The sequence below is a fragment of the Numenius arquata genome, chromosome 3 (genome assembly GCF_964106895.1).
Source record: "Numenius arquata chromosome 3, bNumArq3.hap1.1, whole genome shotgun sequence".
NCBI lineage: Eukaryota > Metazoa > Chordata > Aves > Charadriiformes > Scolopacidae > Numenius > Numenius arquata.
The window spans coordinates 35,505,654-35,520,857 of record NC_133578.1 but is presented as its reverse complement, the minus strand read 5'-3'; the positions used below and the strand labels follow the sequence as shown (position 1 = coordinate 35,520,857).

The 15,204-nt window shown below is 36.5% G+C and overlaps 1 protein-coding gene across 1 annotated transcript in view; it reads right to left on the bottom strand.

Moving 5' to 3' along the window:
* The window catches only part of COL5A2 (collagen type V alpha 2 chain), a 108,026-nt gene that overhangs the window by 28,523 nt on the left and 64,299 nt on the right, over window positions 1–15,204 (bottom strand). The window contains exons 8-18 of the mRNA XM_074145825.1: window positions 14,916–14,993; window positions 12,364–12,408; window positions 11,789–11,842; window positions 11,122–11,175; window positions 10,077–10,130; window positions 8,193–8,246; window positions 7,407–7,460; window positions 6,700–6,744; window positions 5,513–5,566; window positions 4,604–4,648; window positions 1,456–1,509 (exon numbers count right to left, since the gene is read on the bottom strand). Of these exons, the coding sequence (XP_074001926.1) occupies window positions 1,456–1,509; window positions 4,604–4,648; window positions 5,513–5,566; window positions 6,700–6,744; window positions 7,407–7,460; window positions 8,193–8,246; window positions 10,077–10,130; window positions 11,122–11,175; window positions 11,789–11,842; window positions 12,364–12,408; window positions 14,916–14,993 (591 nt within the window). The remainder of the gene's footprint in view (window positions 1–1,455; window positions 1,510–4,603; window positions 4,649–5,512; window positions 5,567–6,699; window positions 6,745–7,406; window positions 7,461–8,192; window positions 8,247–10,076; window positions 10,131–11,121; window positions 11,176–11,788; window positions 11,843–12,363; window positions 12,409–14,915; window positions 14,994–15,204) is intronic.

Here is a 15,204-nt window from a genome sequence, read left to right as displayed (position 1 = left end):
AATGTTTCCTCAATGTATATAAGGCCAAGGAATCTTTCTACAGAGCAGCAGCTCTATATCTAGTGGCCAAACTCAGATCAAATATTTTAGAAAGTCATCTCTCTAAAATCCCAGTATGCTTATGTAATTTGACAACTTTTTTTAGCTTTGTTAACAGCTAAAGCATAAGATTTAGAAATGATAAAACATCTGGGTTTTTTTTTTTTTTACACAGTGCAGATAACTGACTGTTGCAGCACTATATTAAATATAAAATCCATGTAAGATTGGACTGGATGCTCCAATAAAAAAAATCCTCCTGGCACCTCCTTTGAATTTTATCATTATATAGGAAATTTGCCTTTTGGAACTGATGACTGTTAATATCATATCTTCATAATTGATTTCCAAATCTTCATTATGTAGTCTGCTTAGCTTTTATGAGTTCAAAGCTGCTATTCCAAGTTTACATCATCTGATAATCAAACTTGAAGGTAGCTCCTCCTTTACAAAAGCTTTCATTGATTCATCATGTGACAGCTTCTCCAAACGCTTATTTAGGCATTAAGTAGTGCTTATCCATACCAAAAACATTTGATGAGATGCACTAAAAGGTCTATCATTTAATTGTATACACTGTGTTAATACTCTTATTAACACTTGGTTCCAAAAAACTGTTTTGTGAGTGTTGCCAGCTTCACATCACCACAAAACATCTGCTGAACTTGGCCATCTGACTGATTGAGTTTCTTCTTGTACAATTTTTTCCTATCATGTTTTAGGAGTGTTAAGGAACAAAGAGGAGCAACTGGGTGGAGGGCAAGTACAAGAAGTATAAGGAAGCTGTACAAATTGTCTTTTCTACCTTTGCAGACATATTCTCAAGGCTAGGAAAAGAATAAATCAAGCGCTTTCTGGAAAAACAAGTGAGGAAACTCCCACAAAGACAGTGCTGCAGTCAGTGAAAGTTTTCCATTTCAGCCCCGTTACACAGAGCCACAAAAGGTGGTAATCACCATTTTCTCTATTGTGATGAACAGCCCTACATCTCTGTTGGGGTTCAAGCTTTTTCCTTACCAGTCTAGGTCATCTCAAAAAGTGTTCTCGGCCAAAACTGAAGATTGAGCACTAGAAGGTACTGCTTCCATACTGTCTTGAATTAGTCCTCGCAACTTAACTTGTAGTTATGCATGTTATTATTCTTTGAATATACTGGGAAAGATTCCTGAGGCACAGCATGACAGTCATCTTATAATCACCCCTTAGCTCAAGCAAAAGTGAACGCAAAGAAGGCATCCTAACTGTGGGGAATCACAATTGCTTCATTCTGATTTCTATCTCCTGTCTTGAAGTCTTGACTAAGATTGATTGTTAGGGACCCATATACATGTCAGTCTAAACTCTGTAATCCAGTACGCGCTATTTAATTCTGTGTTATTATACATATTAGAAAGAAATTTTTGTTTTATTTTTTACCTTTACACCCGGAACACCTGGGAAACCTGGAGAACCAGTTATGCCAAGTGGGCCCTATAAAAGACAGACACACAAAGCTGTAATTTTACAGTTGAGATCACACAGAATAATATCTAATTACAGGGTAAATATGGTTCTGGAATTAAATGTAGTCTTAGTCATGAAACATTTGCTCATAACAAAACCAAAATAACTATAAATATCATTTTTTAAGTGATACACATACATTTTATGAAATTGTGTTGCAGTATTTTAATAATGTGCTTACTGACTTCGTCAAAGTTACAACTCTTGACTCAGCTATGAATGCCCAAATTTCAATGTACATAGTTGACAATTAATATAGCAGTTGTTTTTCACTTCTAGTTTTTAACGACATATTATATCCTCTTTTTATGTCTATGCTAATGTGGTATACTAATTAAAAGATCAGATATTTGCTAAGCTATCACAATTTGTCCTACAGAATGTGCAAAGGAGAGTTTCAATGCTTTAAACTTCAAATAGTAATCTAAAAATAAGAGAAATACAAGCCACGTCTACACTGGGTTGCTAGACAAGATTTTTGAGGTAAGCAACATGACAAGTGAAAATATAAAGGCTATGCAACTACATGCCCTACTTCCTACTCTTCTGCCCCACTGAGATTCCCAAATTCACAGCCACATTCATTCACAAGCTTTAAAACACAGATTCTGTATCAAATTTTCAAGGCTGTACAGACAAAGATGACCAGCAGTTTACTGCTTGAATTTTTGTTCAGAGATAGGCAGGTTATTTCTGGAAAAGGAAGTGGAGGAAAGGCTGGGTTATGCCACATCACGAAACACAATGCTGTGCAGGGGTACATCTTCAGCTCCCAAAACCAGTACAGCTCTTCCCAAACAGCATTATATCTTGAGATAGTCGATGCTGGATCTAAGAAGGGCTGACAGCTTGAGCAGACCGTAGTACTGATATAGCTACACTATTTCCGGTTCTAGAGCCAAATTCTTGGTGCATTGTGCTGCAGAGTGTAGGTGCACCTCATGTGGCTGCGAGGACATGAAGTTTGGGCAGGGATGCAAACAGCTGGGGCTGCATTACATGACAGACTGTCCAAACTCACTAGAAAGCAAACTTCAAGTGCATGCTCTTGAATATACCTGTATGTCATGACGTAAACCTGCCAAAGACTTCCAATTAACGGCTTTAAAGTAAATTTGTAAATTGTTTCCATTTTCATAATGTCTCATGTTGAACAAGACATTCAACAGAAGGCCTTTCTACTGTATTTAAACTCTCTGCATGGCGGCACACAGTGGTTATAAATATTCACTACAACGCTATTCCCAGATGATTCCTCTTTATCTTTTCCCAATTTTCTCTTTTTGTAAAATATGACGCATACTGTGAAAAAATGTTCTATGTAATAAAGCTCTGCTGAAAAACTTAATAAGAACAATCTGTCCCACTGAGCATTAATTACAGACAACATTTCTGCCATGACCTTCCATTGGATTTCTACAGAACTGATGTAACAGCTCACTAAGTGTATTTTTGAAAACCTATGTCCCAGTTTATTGGATAACAAATACATGTCTGCCAAATCTCTCTCTCGTTGCATGAAGAATTCCAGAGTTATGGTATACCACTGCACTGACCCAAGTAACAGTGCATTTCATTAACACTTCCTCCAATGAGAAACATATGCATTAAGTACCAGTATCTCCCTCGTGACACTACATGGGATTTTACCAAAAATGTTAGCCAACCAGTTATCATGTCCAGTGAAGCTGAGCTCATATTTTATTCCAAAGAAAAATTTCAGGACTTGTGCAGAATTTCATAGCTTGGGACACAGCTTTTTTTAACTTTATCATTTGTTTTCAATACTGAAAAATCTTTTCATTGTTTGAAAGTTTGTTCCAACAATTTACCCTTGTTTCATGATATACTAAATAATTGAGTTTTGCAGCTTTTACACACTTAAACTCATTTTTTGAGCGGCTATTACAGTTAATTATTCCTTAATGAAATTTTTAATAAAACAGTCTGTTCATTAAGATGACACAGGTACATAAATTTTTCTCAGGACTTATATCACTGTTAAATGAAGATTACGCACAGAATGAAATTTAATTGCAGGCAGATGTGGGTTTGGGTTTTGAGGGGTTGTGTTTTTTTGGTGTGCTGTTTTTTGGTTTGCGTTTGTTTGTTTGTTTTTTAAATTGAATGTCACAAAGCGGTAAAGGTTCAGGTTGGCTACATCATGGGGCAGAAACTGTGAACCACGTTCTAGAAGTAATGCTTTCAAAAAAAGCAAACAAAAAATAATACCACATTTTTAAACCGGTAGCTGGCCTTGTACAAATAATATGAAATCATCGTAAGATTTCATTTGCAAAAGCAACACATAATTAACTGTATGTGAATAATTCCACTGGCTTCCTAACACTCATGTACATTCACTCACATGCACTTTGCAAATGCACTGTGAGATTGGATTGTAGGATGGAAAGCATCCCCCTTTGATACACCAACACCCACAGTTGAAACGACCACAGTCATCTTCAGCCCTGTTGCAATAAGGTGAAAACTTCTACAGTCATGCATACCAGGCTTTCTCAGTTTGGCAGACATTCACACATAGGCCTCTGGTTCTTCAGTTCAATGTGTGACTGTCCATAAGCAAAAGGCTATATTTTACACATTTTGTAACGGATCAATTGCAGGTATCAAGTTCAGCTATCAGTGAGTGGCATTTCTTCTTGCTGAGAATAGGTACAATCTCATTTGTCAGCTTTGTATTTGAAGGAAGATTATATGCAATTATAAACTGGTTTATATTACAGTGCATTTTATTAAGACACATATCTTCCTGCAATATGGATCCCACTTCATAAAAGCAGCAAGGTATCAGTTCTCCAGGGGAGATGCCACTCCTCTGCAAATTAAAACCTTTAGATGAAGCAAACTACAGAGTACCATATCTTGGAGGACAGCATTAAAGCTAAATTGAGTAGAACTAGGAATTGCTTACAGATCACTCCAGCTGCACTAAACTGTTACCAGCAACTGCCATTTTTTTGCACTTCTTTTGGTACTGTCAAAAGGCAAGTGGGAAATATAAAGTGAAAAAACATAGGTGATTAAGAAAGAAACTTACCATTGGCCCTGGCTTCCCAGGCATACCATGTTGTCCACGTCCACCCTAGATATGAAAATATACAAGATAGAGCATTTATAAGAACTCTAACTATTTTTTATTTATTTATTTATTGCTAGCATTTGTGATAACAACCATACATACAAAAGCAATCAAAGAAATGCTGGATTACAGAGCCCTCCAAACACTGGCATGGAAAACTTCTGGAAGAAATTATGTTCCCCTTCAAGTTAATGGATTTCTCTACTTTCAGAGAGGCCAATATTTTGACAATGTTATTGTATGGAGCACATAATAAACAGAACACATAAAAGTCATGGGGAGAACTGCCAGAAAAAACAATACTTGACACTGGATGTAAAGCAACAGAGAGAAATTTCTACTCAAATATGATCTCATGTCAAGGCTAATCCCTCTTTTTGCTGAAAAGCAAAATATTTTTTAAGAAGACAGCTTTATTACCTGGAATTAAATTGTAAGAATTAATTTAAATTGAAAGTCTACACTTTCATTTTAAACTTCTTTCCAGACAAAATTAATACATATTATTTCTAGTTCAGTAACTTCTGGTGAAAATGGTCTCTCAAAAGAAATTTCCCAGAAACAAAGAAGACATTTTTGTATCACAGAAAAAAGTGTTGTGAGGGTATTTGGCCTTGTGGGTAGCTCTGGTATGAGAAATTACCATATAGCTAGCATTCTCCTTTTAAAACTGTTTTTGACTTTTGAAATTTACAGTAAAGGGCTCAGCCCACAAAACTCTGCTCAGCTCTAAGTTTCTTAAGCTAAGCAGAACTCACTACAGAATTGACTAGCAGTCACATAAATAAACACTTTCAGGTCCAATGATTTAAATATAAGTAAAACAAGGGAAGAATTACAAGAAAAGAGAAGGAAGATCCTACTTACAGGGGCACCCTGTGGTCCAATTCGACCTCTCTCTCCTGGCATCCCTCTAGGTCCCTTGAAGAGAGAATAAAAAGTGCATTATTTGGGAGCTCATCATGGCAGAATAACAAAAAGGAGAAATGTGATTTTTTTCCCCCCATAGTGAAGAGAAGACACGCTACCCACTCTTTGTTTGTCTCCTTTTCTTTGCTTTTTACTTTTTTTTTTTTTTAGCATACTTGACTTTTCCTTTGCTTCAAATAAGTTTTGCACTGCATCACTCTTCAGTGAGTTTCTGCTCAGTCTTCTTCATTTGCTCTTAACAAGAACATGATTAGGTTGACTGAGACTACAAGCATGACAAGGACAGATGATGCAAACAACAGTTGTAGAACCAAGATATTTTTTTTGTAGCTACAGATGTAGCTTATCTTGTCCTACAGCAGGAAAGAAGCAGCAGTCTACATAATTCCTTGCAGCCTCACAGGCTTGCCCAGTGGAAAAATTAATAGACTGTAATTTCTCTTTTCCTGTTTCAACAGTACTTCCAGTCTTAAACACATTAGAATAAATTCTGTATATACTCACCAGGGTCAATAATGCAATCTCATTTACTATGTCTCATTCACAAACTAGGTTCCATTTCAGGGATATTACATTCTGAATGACACAAAACAGTGCTTCACAGAGAGATGGCAATATCTGATATCAGAAAGGTGCTTTACTTCCAGAAGCACTGCTGAGAGTCCATTTTTGTCATGCTGCTTATCCTCACCGTAACCTCCAAAATCTCTGTCCATGGTTTTCTTAGCTAGTGCATTTCTGACCTAAATTATTCTCTTTCTATCTCAGAGGAATCTAAACCATTTTTTCTCATATTGAAATCACTCCATATGAAGCATCAACACGTAAAAAAAAAATTTAGTTACCCTACACTTACATGAGTAGGCAAACAATCACAAAACCTGCAATCAAGTTTCTGTTAAGCCTTCTGATTTATTATTATTATCTATGGCTGTGAATCTCAAAGAGTAACAGCTTATAGTGGACCAAATTTACTGTTAGCGTAATAGAAAACAAAGTCTAATTAAGAGAACGTTCAGCTTCATGATATCAAGTACAGATATCAAAACCTTAAAATTCCCGTTAGCAATAGCCTTTACAATCTTAAAGCCACTTCCGTAATATCCAATGCACATAACACTCACTAGAGGACCCGTTGCACCCATGGCACCTGTTGGTCCAGATTCTCCCTAGAAATGGAAATGAAATGACACAATTAGAGGAAATGGGTTAGAGGAAAATGGAGTTACATGTTTTCTTCCTGTCCTCCATGCTTACATTAGACCTAAGAGGCAGATTTGCACAGTCACCTGTGTGCATCACAGGCACTGTTTTGTTTATTTTATTTTACTTTAATTTTTATTTTATTTTATTATTTATTTTTATTTTATTTTAATTTTTATTTTATTTAGAAAAAAAAAAAACAGCAAAAAAACCCAACAGCTAAACCAAAACCCAAGTTAGAAAACTGTTTTTCGTCTCTCATCTTGACCACATAAAGCTAACAAGAACCACAAACTGGCTAAGTGGAAAACTGCAAGATGTACATGGGCTCTTTGTTAACACTTTGTTGTCTTCAGTATTATGTAGGCCTAAAACTGAGCCCCAGCTGAAACTGTGACTGGCACTATTGAACTCTCTTCCTGTATGAAGCCCAGACATGTCACTGTATAGCAGTTTGAATGGATCAAACACAGTAAAAATGGACAACTCCACATAGCCTCTCCACTCTATACAAGCATCACTGACAGGAGAGGGTACAAAGCTGTGTTTGAAACATCTACTATCTTTCGTTATTTTGGCGTTATAGAAAACATGCTTAAGCATTTAGTTCTTTGGGCCGTGAAAATACCTTTGCTCCAGCTGCTCCAATTTCACCTTTTGGACCATCAAGTCCTTTCAATCCCTGTAAGAGTTATAAAAATATGGAGAAACTATATTTATATATGTACACACACAGAGCATTCCTATTATTATTGTTAAAATAACTCAATGCTAGTGTTAAGAATGGATCTAAGGTGGCAAGAGCAAGAAAGGGAAAAAATAGAGAAGAAAAAAACCAGATGGAATAAAGTTTTTAAACATTTCCTAAATGGAAACCATTTGTACAAGGTACATTTCCTTGGATTTGGTTTCCTTTTTAAAACAAGAACATTTGAAAAAAAAAACATAAAACAACAAGAAGGAGGCTCTGAGCCATAGGAAACCTATTTATTCCTCCCCAAAGTAAAATTCTGGCCAGAAAACTTGGTAATTTGTAATCACTCCATGTTGCAAACACATCCACCTCTCCACATCCCCACCCTAATGCAAGACTTGCCAACAAAGTGAGAGAACTGTCAGGTTTGTGCCTCCTGAAGCTTGGCAGGGCCCATGCAAGCTCCTTCCAGATTCCCAAATAATTTGAAAATAAAGTGAAGAAAGTACTAGAGAATATAATATAGAGGTCAGCTTAAAGGGGAATAGCGTTGATTTTCTGCAAAGCTCTCTTTCTCTCAAATGCCAGTGATTCTGCTGCAATTGGCACGACTAAAAGTGTAGTTGAATTCACAAGTAACACAAAAGAAGTCGAGTATCTTTATACTCAAACTGCCTGGAAACATCATCTATAAGGAGAGGGGAAAATCTTGTCTCTTACCCTGTGACCCTTGAGACCTGGGAGACCAGGAGCTCCAGGAAAGCCTCGAGGCCCCTAAGTAGAAAAAAGAAAAAACAAATAAAATCCTTACTTCTGCAGAAAAACCTAGCGATAACGCTGCTAACAGGGAAAAGAGCAGCAGCTAAATACTAATACTCCTAACACTCCTTCACCCTGGCGACATAATAGAGCAATGCACAGCATTTGGGCGGGTCACAGATGATACAGCATAACATGCTATGAAGTCAGACAGTCTCAGCATTATGTACATTTTCACTGATATTAAAAGCTTTACTGTTTACATCGGTGTATGATCAAACTTCAAATAGGAGTAATGACTAGTGGTAAAACAAGTTTTGAAGCTTAATATGAAGAAACCTTAATTAAACAGAGACCAAAACTCAGAGCCATCATTTAAAATAAAATAGAAACTGAGACCAAACTGCAAACCATATGTGTTCTTTCGGAGTATGTCAGTCAAGTAGCATGATCAACAACTGCTATTAAAACACATTTAACAATTAAACCAAAGTTGCCTTGGACTTAAGTTTCCTGCCAAGTTTCCCCATTTCTCTTTCAGGAAAGACCACATAATGGAAGGGAGCCTGTGTTGGAATATTGGTCACATGATTTTATAATGGAAATCACATTAACAATTATTCAGAAAACTTTAAACGTATAATTTCTTCACTATAGTACCTCTGAACTAAAGTTCTCAGAAAGATTACAGTTCATACCTTTCGTCATAGCAAAAAATCATGAGGCTATATTATGGAAAATGATGCATCATGAAACAACACTGACATTCAGGGGAGCAAAAAAGAACATCCCAGATCTCAGCATTACAGTGGAGAACTTCACAAGTTGGTTCCTTGTTAGCATCAAGGAATGTAACAAAGGTCTTTGTCTTCCCATAGTCAATTATATGGATAATGTTTGATCATAAAGTTCGGTGGGAAATTACTCCAGAGTTGGCAGACTCCTAAAGGGAAAATTACTTCATAAAAGTATGAAATTTCTGAAATTAATATATTAGATTGCTTGAAATTATTTATACTCAATGAGTTTCTTGTATATAAATTTGAAATTGTACAAATTAGGCTTATTTAGACTGAATATCACCTATAAAAATTATTTATTTGGCCTGTGCTCAATGGTATATGTATATTAGCTTATTAGCCAGGGCAATCAAATGCTGAAGCACGTACATGTGACAAGGCATATGGCAAGGAGGTAAATCATGTACAAGAGGAAACAGCTCTTGTGAATGGCTGCATGCTCCTAGTTGCTAGCTGGGGTTAAATCATGATAGGGTCAAAATTATGTCATTTTATCATCTGATATACCTGTTTTCTTTTATTTCTAGAGTAAACCATGACAAGTACCCTCTGCAGTACAAGTACGTATTATTTGGAAATCCTTTAATCACACTTGCATATTGAAAATATAGATAAAAATAAATTATATGTCTATGATACAATCCCCTCTTCCTCTGCCCTCAGACTGACTGTTATAAAGGCAACACAGTGCCACCCCAACCTGACATCATTTTATAGTCTCTGAGTACTTCCTGTCCATGATTGTGAATGACCATGTGAAATACTGTGAAATGGAGTACAACTTGTTTGTACTGTCATCTGCTTTATGCATATTTCACCTATGAAACAGCTGAGACATGCAGCCATGAAATGACTCTCAGGATAAACTCAAGGACTTCTGAATCACCTGTTTAGTTCTGAGCTATCACACTGATTTGGATCAACAGAGTAAGCTAACACAAGTACTTCAGAAATTGAATGGAAGAGCTTTGCACTCATTATTAAAAGAGATAGGGATGACATCAGTATGATTATTTTGCTAAAATGTAAATAATTGTGCTCTTACTGGAGATCCTGGAAATCCAGGCTCACCGGATTGTCCTGGTCTACCAGGTTCACCCTAAGGAAAGAAAAAAAGGAACACATGAAAATAGCAAATGTGAAAATTAACTTCTCCCATCATTCTTCCATTCAAACACATGAGGACATTAACATCAGTATTATGTATCTTCTCTTTAATGTAATAAATTCAGTGATATAAATCAACTGCACATATGACTAGCAATGTGCATTAGACACATTAACTTAAAAAAAGTTTTTAACAAAGAATTGCAGCAATTGATTGAGTCCAAAATGCATCTCAGCATCACAAGATGGCGCTGAAAGGTAGTTTTCCTGTGAATTAATGAGGCAACCTTTTGTCATCCTCATGCAGAGTCAAATTACTTTAATTTTCCATAGGATCAACATTCTAAAACTGCCTGCATTGTAGCTTGTTAGTTCTCCTTCTGTTCAATGTTTGCAAATGTGTACAATTTCATTCTAGGTCAGTGACTCTTTTCTGTGTGATGCAATAAGAAAGAAAACACATAAAATACACACATCTTACATACATGTGTACATACACGGGAAGAGTCATAAAATCAGTTATGAATACAAGAAATGATTTAAAAGATCAAAAAAATTAAATACTAAAATTTTATTGTCCAGATCTAGGTGAATGTTATCATCAGACAGTACTTCTAACTCATCATGTGATCCCCAAAAGAGGAGATGCCTCCAATTGCCCCCTTCTAACTGTGGTATATATTATGTTTGATTTCAGGAAAGACATCTCAGTTGAAGAACTGGATGAGGTAAGAAATAATAAAGTGCCAGTGCTTAAACCTTAGGTATGATGGTGACGCATAAGGAAAAGATCGGAGGGGCTTGAAAAGGGTTGCTAAGGTTTTTAGTTATGACTCTGCACTTAATGAGGAGTATGATTACAAAGAAATGTAAATAGATACAAGTAGTTACAACAGGCACATCTGCTGTTTGGTCACTGTCTCAAAGATGCCAATATTTTTTTTATTAAAAATAAAACAAGATACAAAGAATAACAAACTTACATCTTCACCAGGTTTGCCTGGAGGTCCCTCTGGTCCACGAGAACCAACTGGACCCTAAGAAATAAATATATTTGTTGAGAAGTCAATTTAGCCATCACTAAAATATCTACTTTCCCCATTTCAAAATCTGGTTTTGTAAAAACAGATGTAGAAAAAGGATGATTTTATGCCTAAACACACTTGCTTGATTTTGTAGTGCTCTTTCTAACCATCCTGCCCCTACGAAACATGCATTATGTTATATAAAATATAGGATGGAATCTTTAGGAGGAAAAAAAAAAAAAACACACATTAAAAATCACAGTTGCTGTTGCTGCAAATCTCTAGCTCTTACTTTCGAATCATTTTATTGCCTCCAAAAGATAAATATTTTCATCATCCTTTGTGTAAGTTACATTACCAGGTTTGGTTTTACCAGTGCTTAAACATCCTCAGGTCTGTGCTGGAAAAGTAATAATGATCGTTTATACTATAATCATTATTATGCATGTTCAAAACAATTCCAATTTGTTGATTCAGGACAACGTGCTTTGAACACCACAACTCTTGACGGAAGTTACTTAACAGCTTCAGCTGAGACAACACAAAAAAATCCTTTCTGAACTAAGGAGGTATAATATATTGTTTGCAATTTTATTGTAGAAATGTTTGTGTTTATTTGTCTTACCATAGGTCCTGGATCCCCAGGTTCACCAGGTGGGCCTGTGGGGCCAGCACCACCCTAAAATTAACCAAAGATTAACACAGTTACAAATTGCAAAAAGTAAAAATGTAAGGTTATAAATTAAAATCCATGATCAGGAAAATCCCAGCCCATGGGACAGCCTGGATTCTAATTCAGAACCAGTTCACATTCCAAAATGAGTGAAGGTTGGATACTAAAATCTCTAAAGCTTTAGATAAGTCTTGTGCTGTACGCAAATCTCACTGCAAACTTACCACCATGCCAATACTGAAACCAAAACAGTTGAAACCACCATTTTCATTGCTGTTCCCTCATTAAAAAATGTCTGTTGGGTTAAACCTTGTTAAAGGTCTAATAAATTTTCTTTTTGAGTTAATTTCTGTATATGGAGTACATCTGGAGCAGAGCCCTGGAGAGCTGCAAGATGCTGCTCTAGATACAGATGCATTCATCAATGCATCACTGACGATGGCCGTTGCCTCAGAGATGGACACACACACCAGTTACTGTGTGCTTTGCCTTCACCACTGGCCAATTCCCTGAAGTGAACTACTTACTTGTTTTCCTTGGAGACCTTGAGGACCTCTTGGACCCACTGGACCCTATTGAAGACATAAGCTGTTACACACTGGAAAACACCCTTCCCTAAGTAACGTTCATCCTACAAAGACAGCAAAATGGCCTGATAGCAACCTCCAAGATAACATTTCTATGGTCAAACCCTCTGAAAGGCTTTTACGCAGGAGACTACTGTTATGAAACACAAAAGTACGGAGAATGGAAATCTTCAAACTCAAAAAGCCACAGAAGTGTAAATTCATTAGCAGCTGAAAATATGGGCTTGTTTGCTTTCTGGAACCTCACAGTCTCTGGAGTCAGTCAGAATAACCGGGTTGCCTGCGCAGCTCCACAGAAAAACAATGTAATAACAGAATAGCGTTGGGGAGAATATTTTTCTCTAGAAGGGAGTCTCATTACTCAGATTAATCTCATAAAGGAATCAATGACAAAATAAATTCATGCTGCTGTTCTCAGCTGCGAACAGCAAAAAGCAGCGATGGAAGGATGTATTTTCAGGAATCATACAAACCACAGAACAGCTTCCAAACAGTTGTGGTCTGTTACAGAAAAATCAAATTTCCCCTTTAAAAGTTTCACAGAATTTTTAGGAAAAATCTCATGCTTTATTGTAGCTTGCACCATGAAATAAACATAATCTCTCTGAAAGTAAATCTCTTGCTCATAGCAGTACAAAAATATCTATAGAAGGCAATAACTTCCATTTTGACAGAGGCTCAATATTTATGTCTTTTACACACAATTCATTAATTTTTACTTTTACAAAGCAAATGTAGAAGAGCTAGTAATAGACCATTTAAAAATTCTAATCAACATTAAAAACAAAACAAAAAACAATGGTTAAGCTAAATGACTGTCAGTTCCTCAGTTTACAAGGAAAGGAAAAAAGGATATCACAGAACTTGAGGAATCAATCCAAAAACACCTGGCTAAAGTGAGTGACACCTGATTTCAGTAAACTTTGTGTAAGGCCTTAGAGATATTGAAAGGCCTAGATATTGAAAAATACCTTAAAAGATATATTAATATTAAAACAAATATATTTGACAATGACAAAAGAAGAGGCTGTACAAGAGATGCCATGCCTTAAGACAAATTGAGTGAAAGGATTAAGCAAAATTATGGAGGGCAACAAAGTAGAACAGACTTGTGGAACAAATCATTGTATGTGCACGCAACAAATTCACAGTCATAAAAAAGAAAAGTTCTTTAAAGGAATCATTGCAAAAATTAATCCTAAAGCAAAACATCAGATTACCTTTAGAACCTTTCAATTTTTATTGAAACTGAGTTTGAAGGTGGGGTCTTGGAGGGATAAGATTCAGGTAGGCAAACTCATGGACAGCACAATCACTAAAGGATGGTTTCCTTAAGAACAAGTGTTAAAAATAACAGCAAAGACGCTAACAGTATCTTCAAGACATCACGATATGATAAAAGTAGTGAAAAGAGATAATATTCAAAAACAGCCCCAAGAGTTCTAGCAGAGACAGCTTAGGGTGGTGAAACAGCTTTCACACATGGTAAAAAAAATTTAGTGTTGCCATTTAGTCCTTAGTGCAGTAAAAGTAAAGGGCATTATCTAAACAGTGGGAGATGCCAATGATAAAACTGGACCCACTGGAGAAATAGAATGTCTGTCTTAAAATAGCGAAGCACAGCTTCCAGTTAACAGCTGGTTTCAGAAATAATCTCTTTAATTACTACCAAAAATAACTATCTTTGATGCTACATATTTGTTTATTCTGCTTTGTGGTAAACCTGATGCTTTTCAGCTGCTCTGCAGTGACTCAAGATAAGAGAAGATTATAAAAGGGCTGCAGCACCTCTCCTATGAGGATAGGCTGAGAGACTTGGGGTTGTTCAGCCTGGAGAAGAGAAGGCTTCAGGGAGACTTTATAGCAGCTTTCATGCTATATCTGAAGGGGGCCTAAAAGAAAGCTGGAGAGAGAACTTTTACAAGCGCATGCAGTGATAGGACAAGAGGTAATGGCTTCAAACTGGAAGAGGGTAGATTTAGATTAGATATTAGGAATAAATTTTTCACTGTGAAGGTGGTGAGGCACTGAACAGGTTGCCCAGGGAAGTTGTTGAGGCCCCATCCCTGGAAATGTTCAAGATCAGGCTGGCTGTAGCTTTAAGCAACCTCGTCTAGTGGGAGGTGTCCTTGCCCATAGCAGGGGGTTGGAACTAGATGATCTTTAAGGTCCCTTCCAATCTAAACCATTCTATAGTTCTATGAAAATCAGGAGCTTTTTTTGTCCTGTACCTTACTCTTAGTAGCCACTATATTTCAGAAAGAGGGAAGGAAAACAAGAAGGCAGCTAGAGTTGGGGAAAAAAGCTTTCACTTTAACAGAAGAATATTTTCTCACTTTTTTCCAGGTACTGTGCAAAACTACACCAGAACATATTGTACATCCAGGTTCTAGATGCATAGGAAATTGAAGAGGATGAATTCCCCTTTGGGTTTTTGCATATGCACCTCCACTTCCAACTTATTCTATAGTACAGATCTAATCTAGTCTTACCACTGCACCAGGCATCAGTCCCATCTGACTACCAAGTCCAGATTTCTCATCCAGTCCTGCCATCTGAGCTGAAAATGGCTGAAAAAATAAGATGGGTAATTTTAGCCGTCAGTCATTTTGATGCTTCATAAAGCAAAAATCCATGCAACCAAATCTTTGTTGTTTACATTGGCTTTGCAAAACTAAGAACTAAATTTTTGTTTTAATCATTAAAATAAAAGTTGTCTTTCCTGTAAATTTGAGGTAGTTTAAGGCTTCATAGACCAGTCAAATGCATCATATTGTCTGC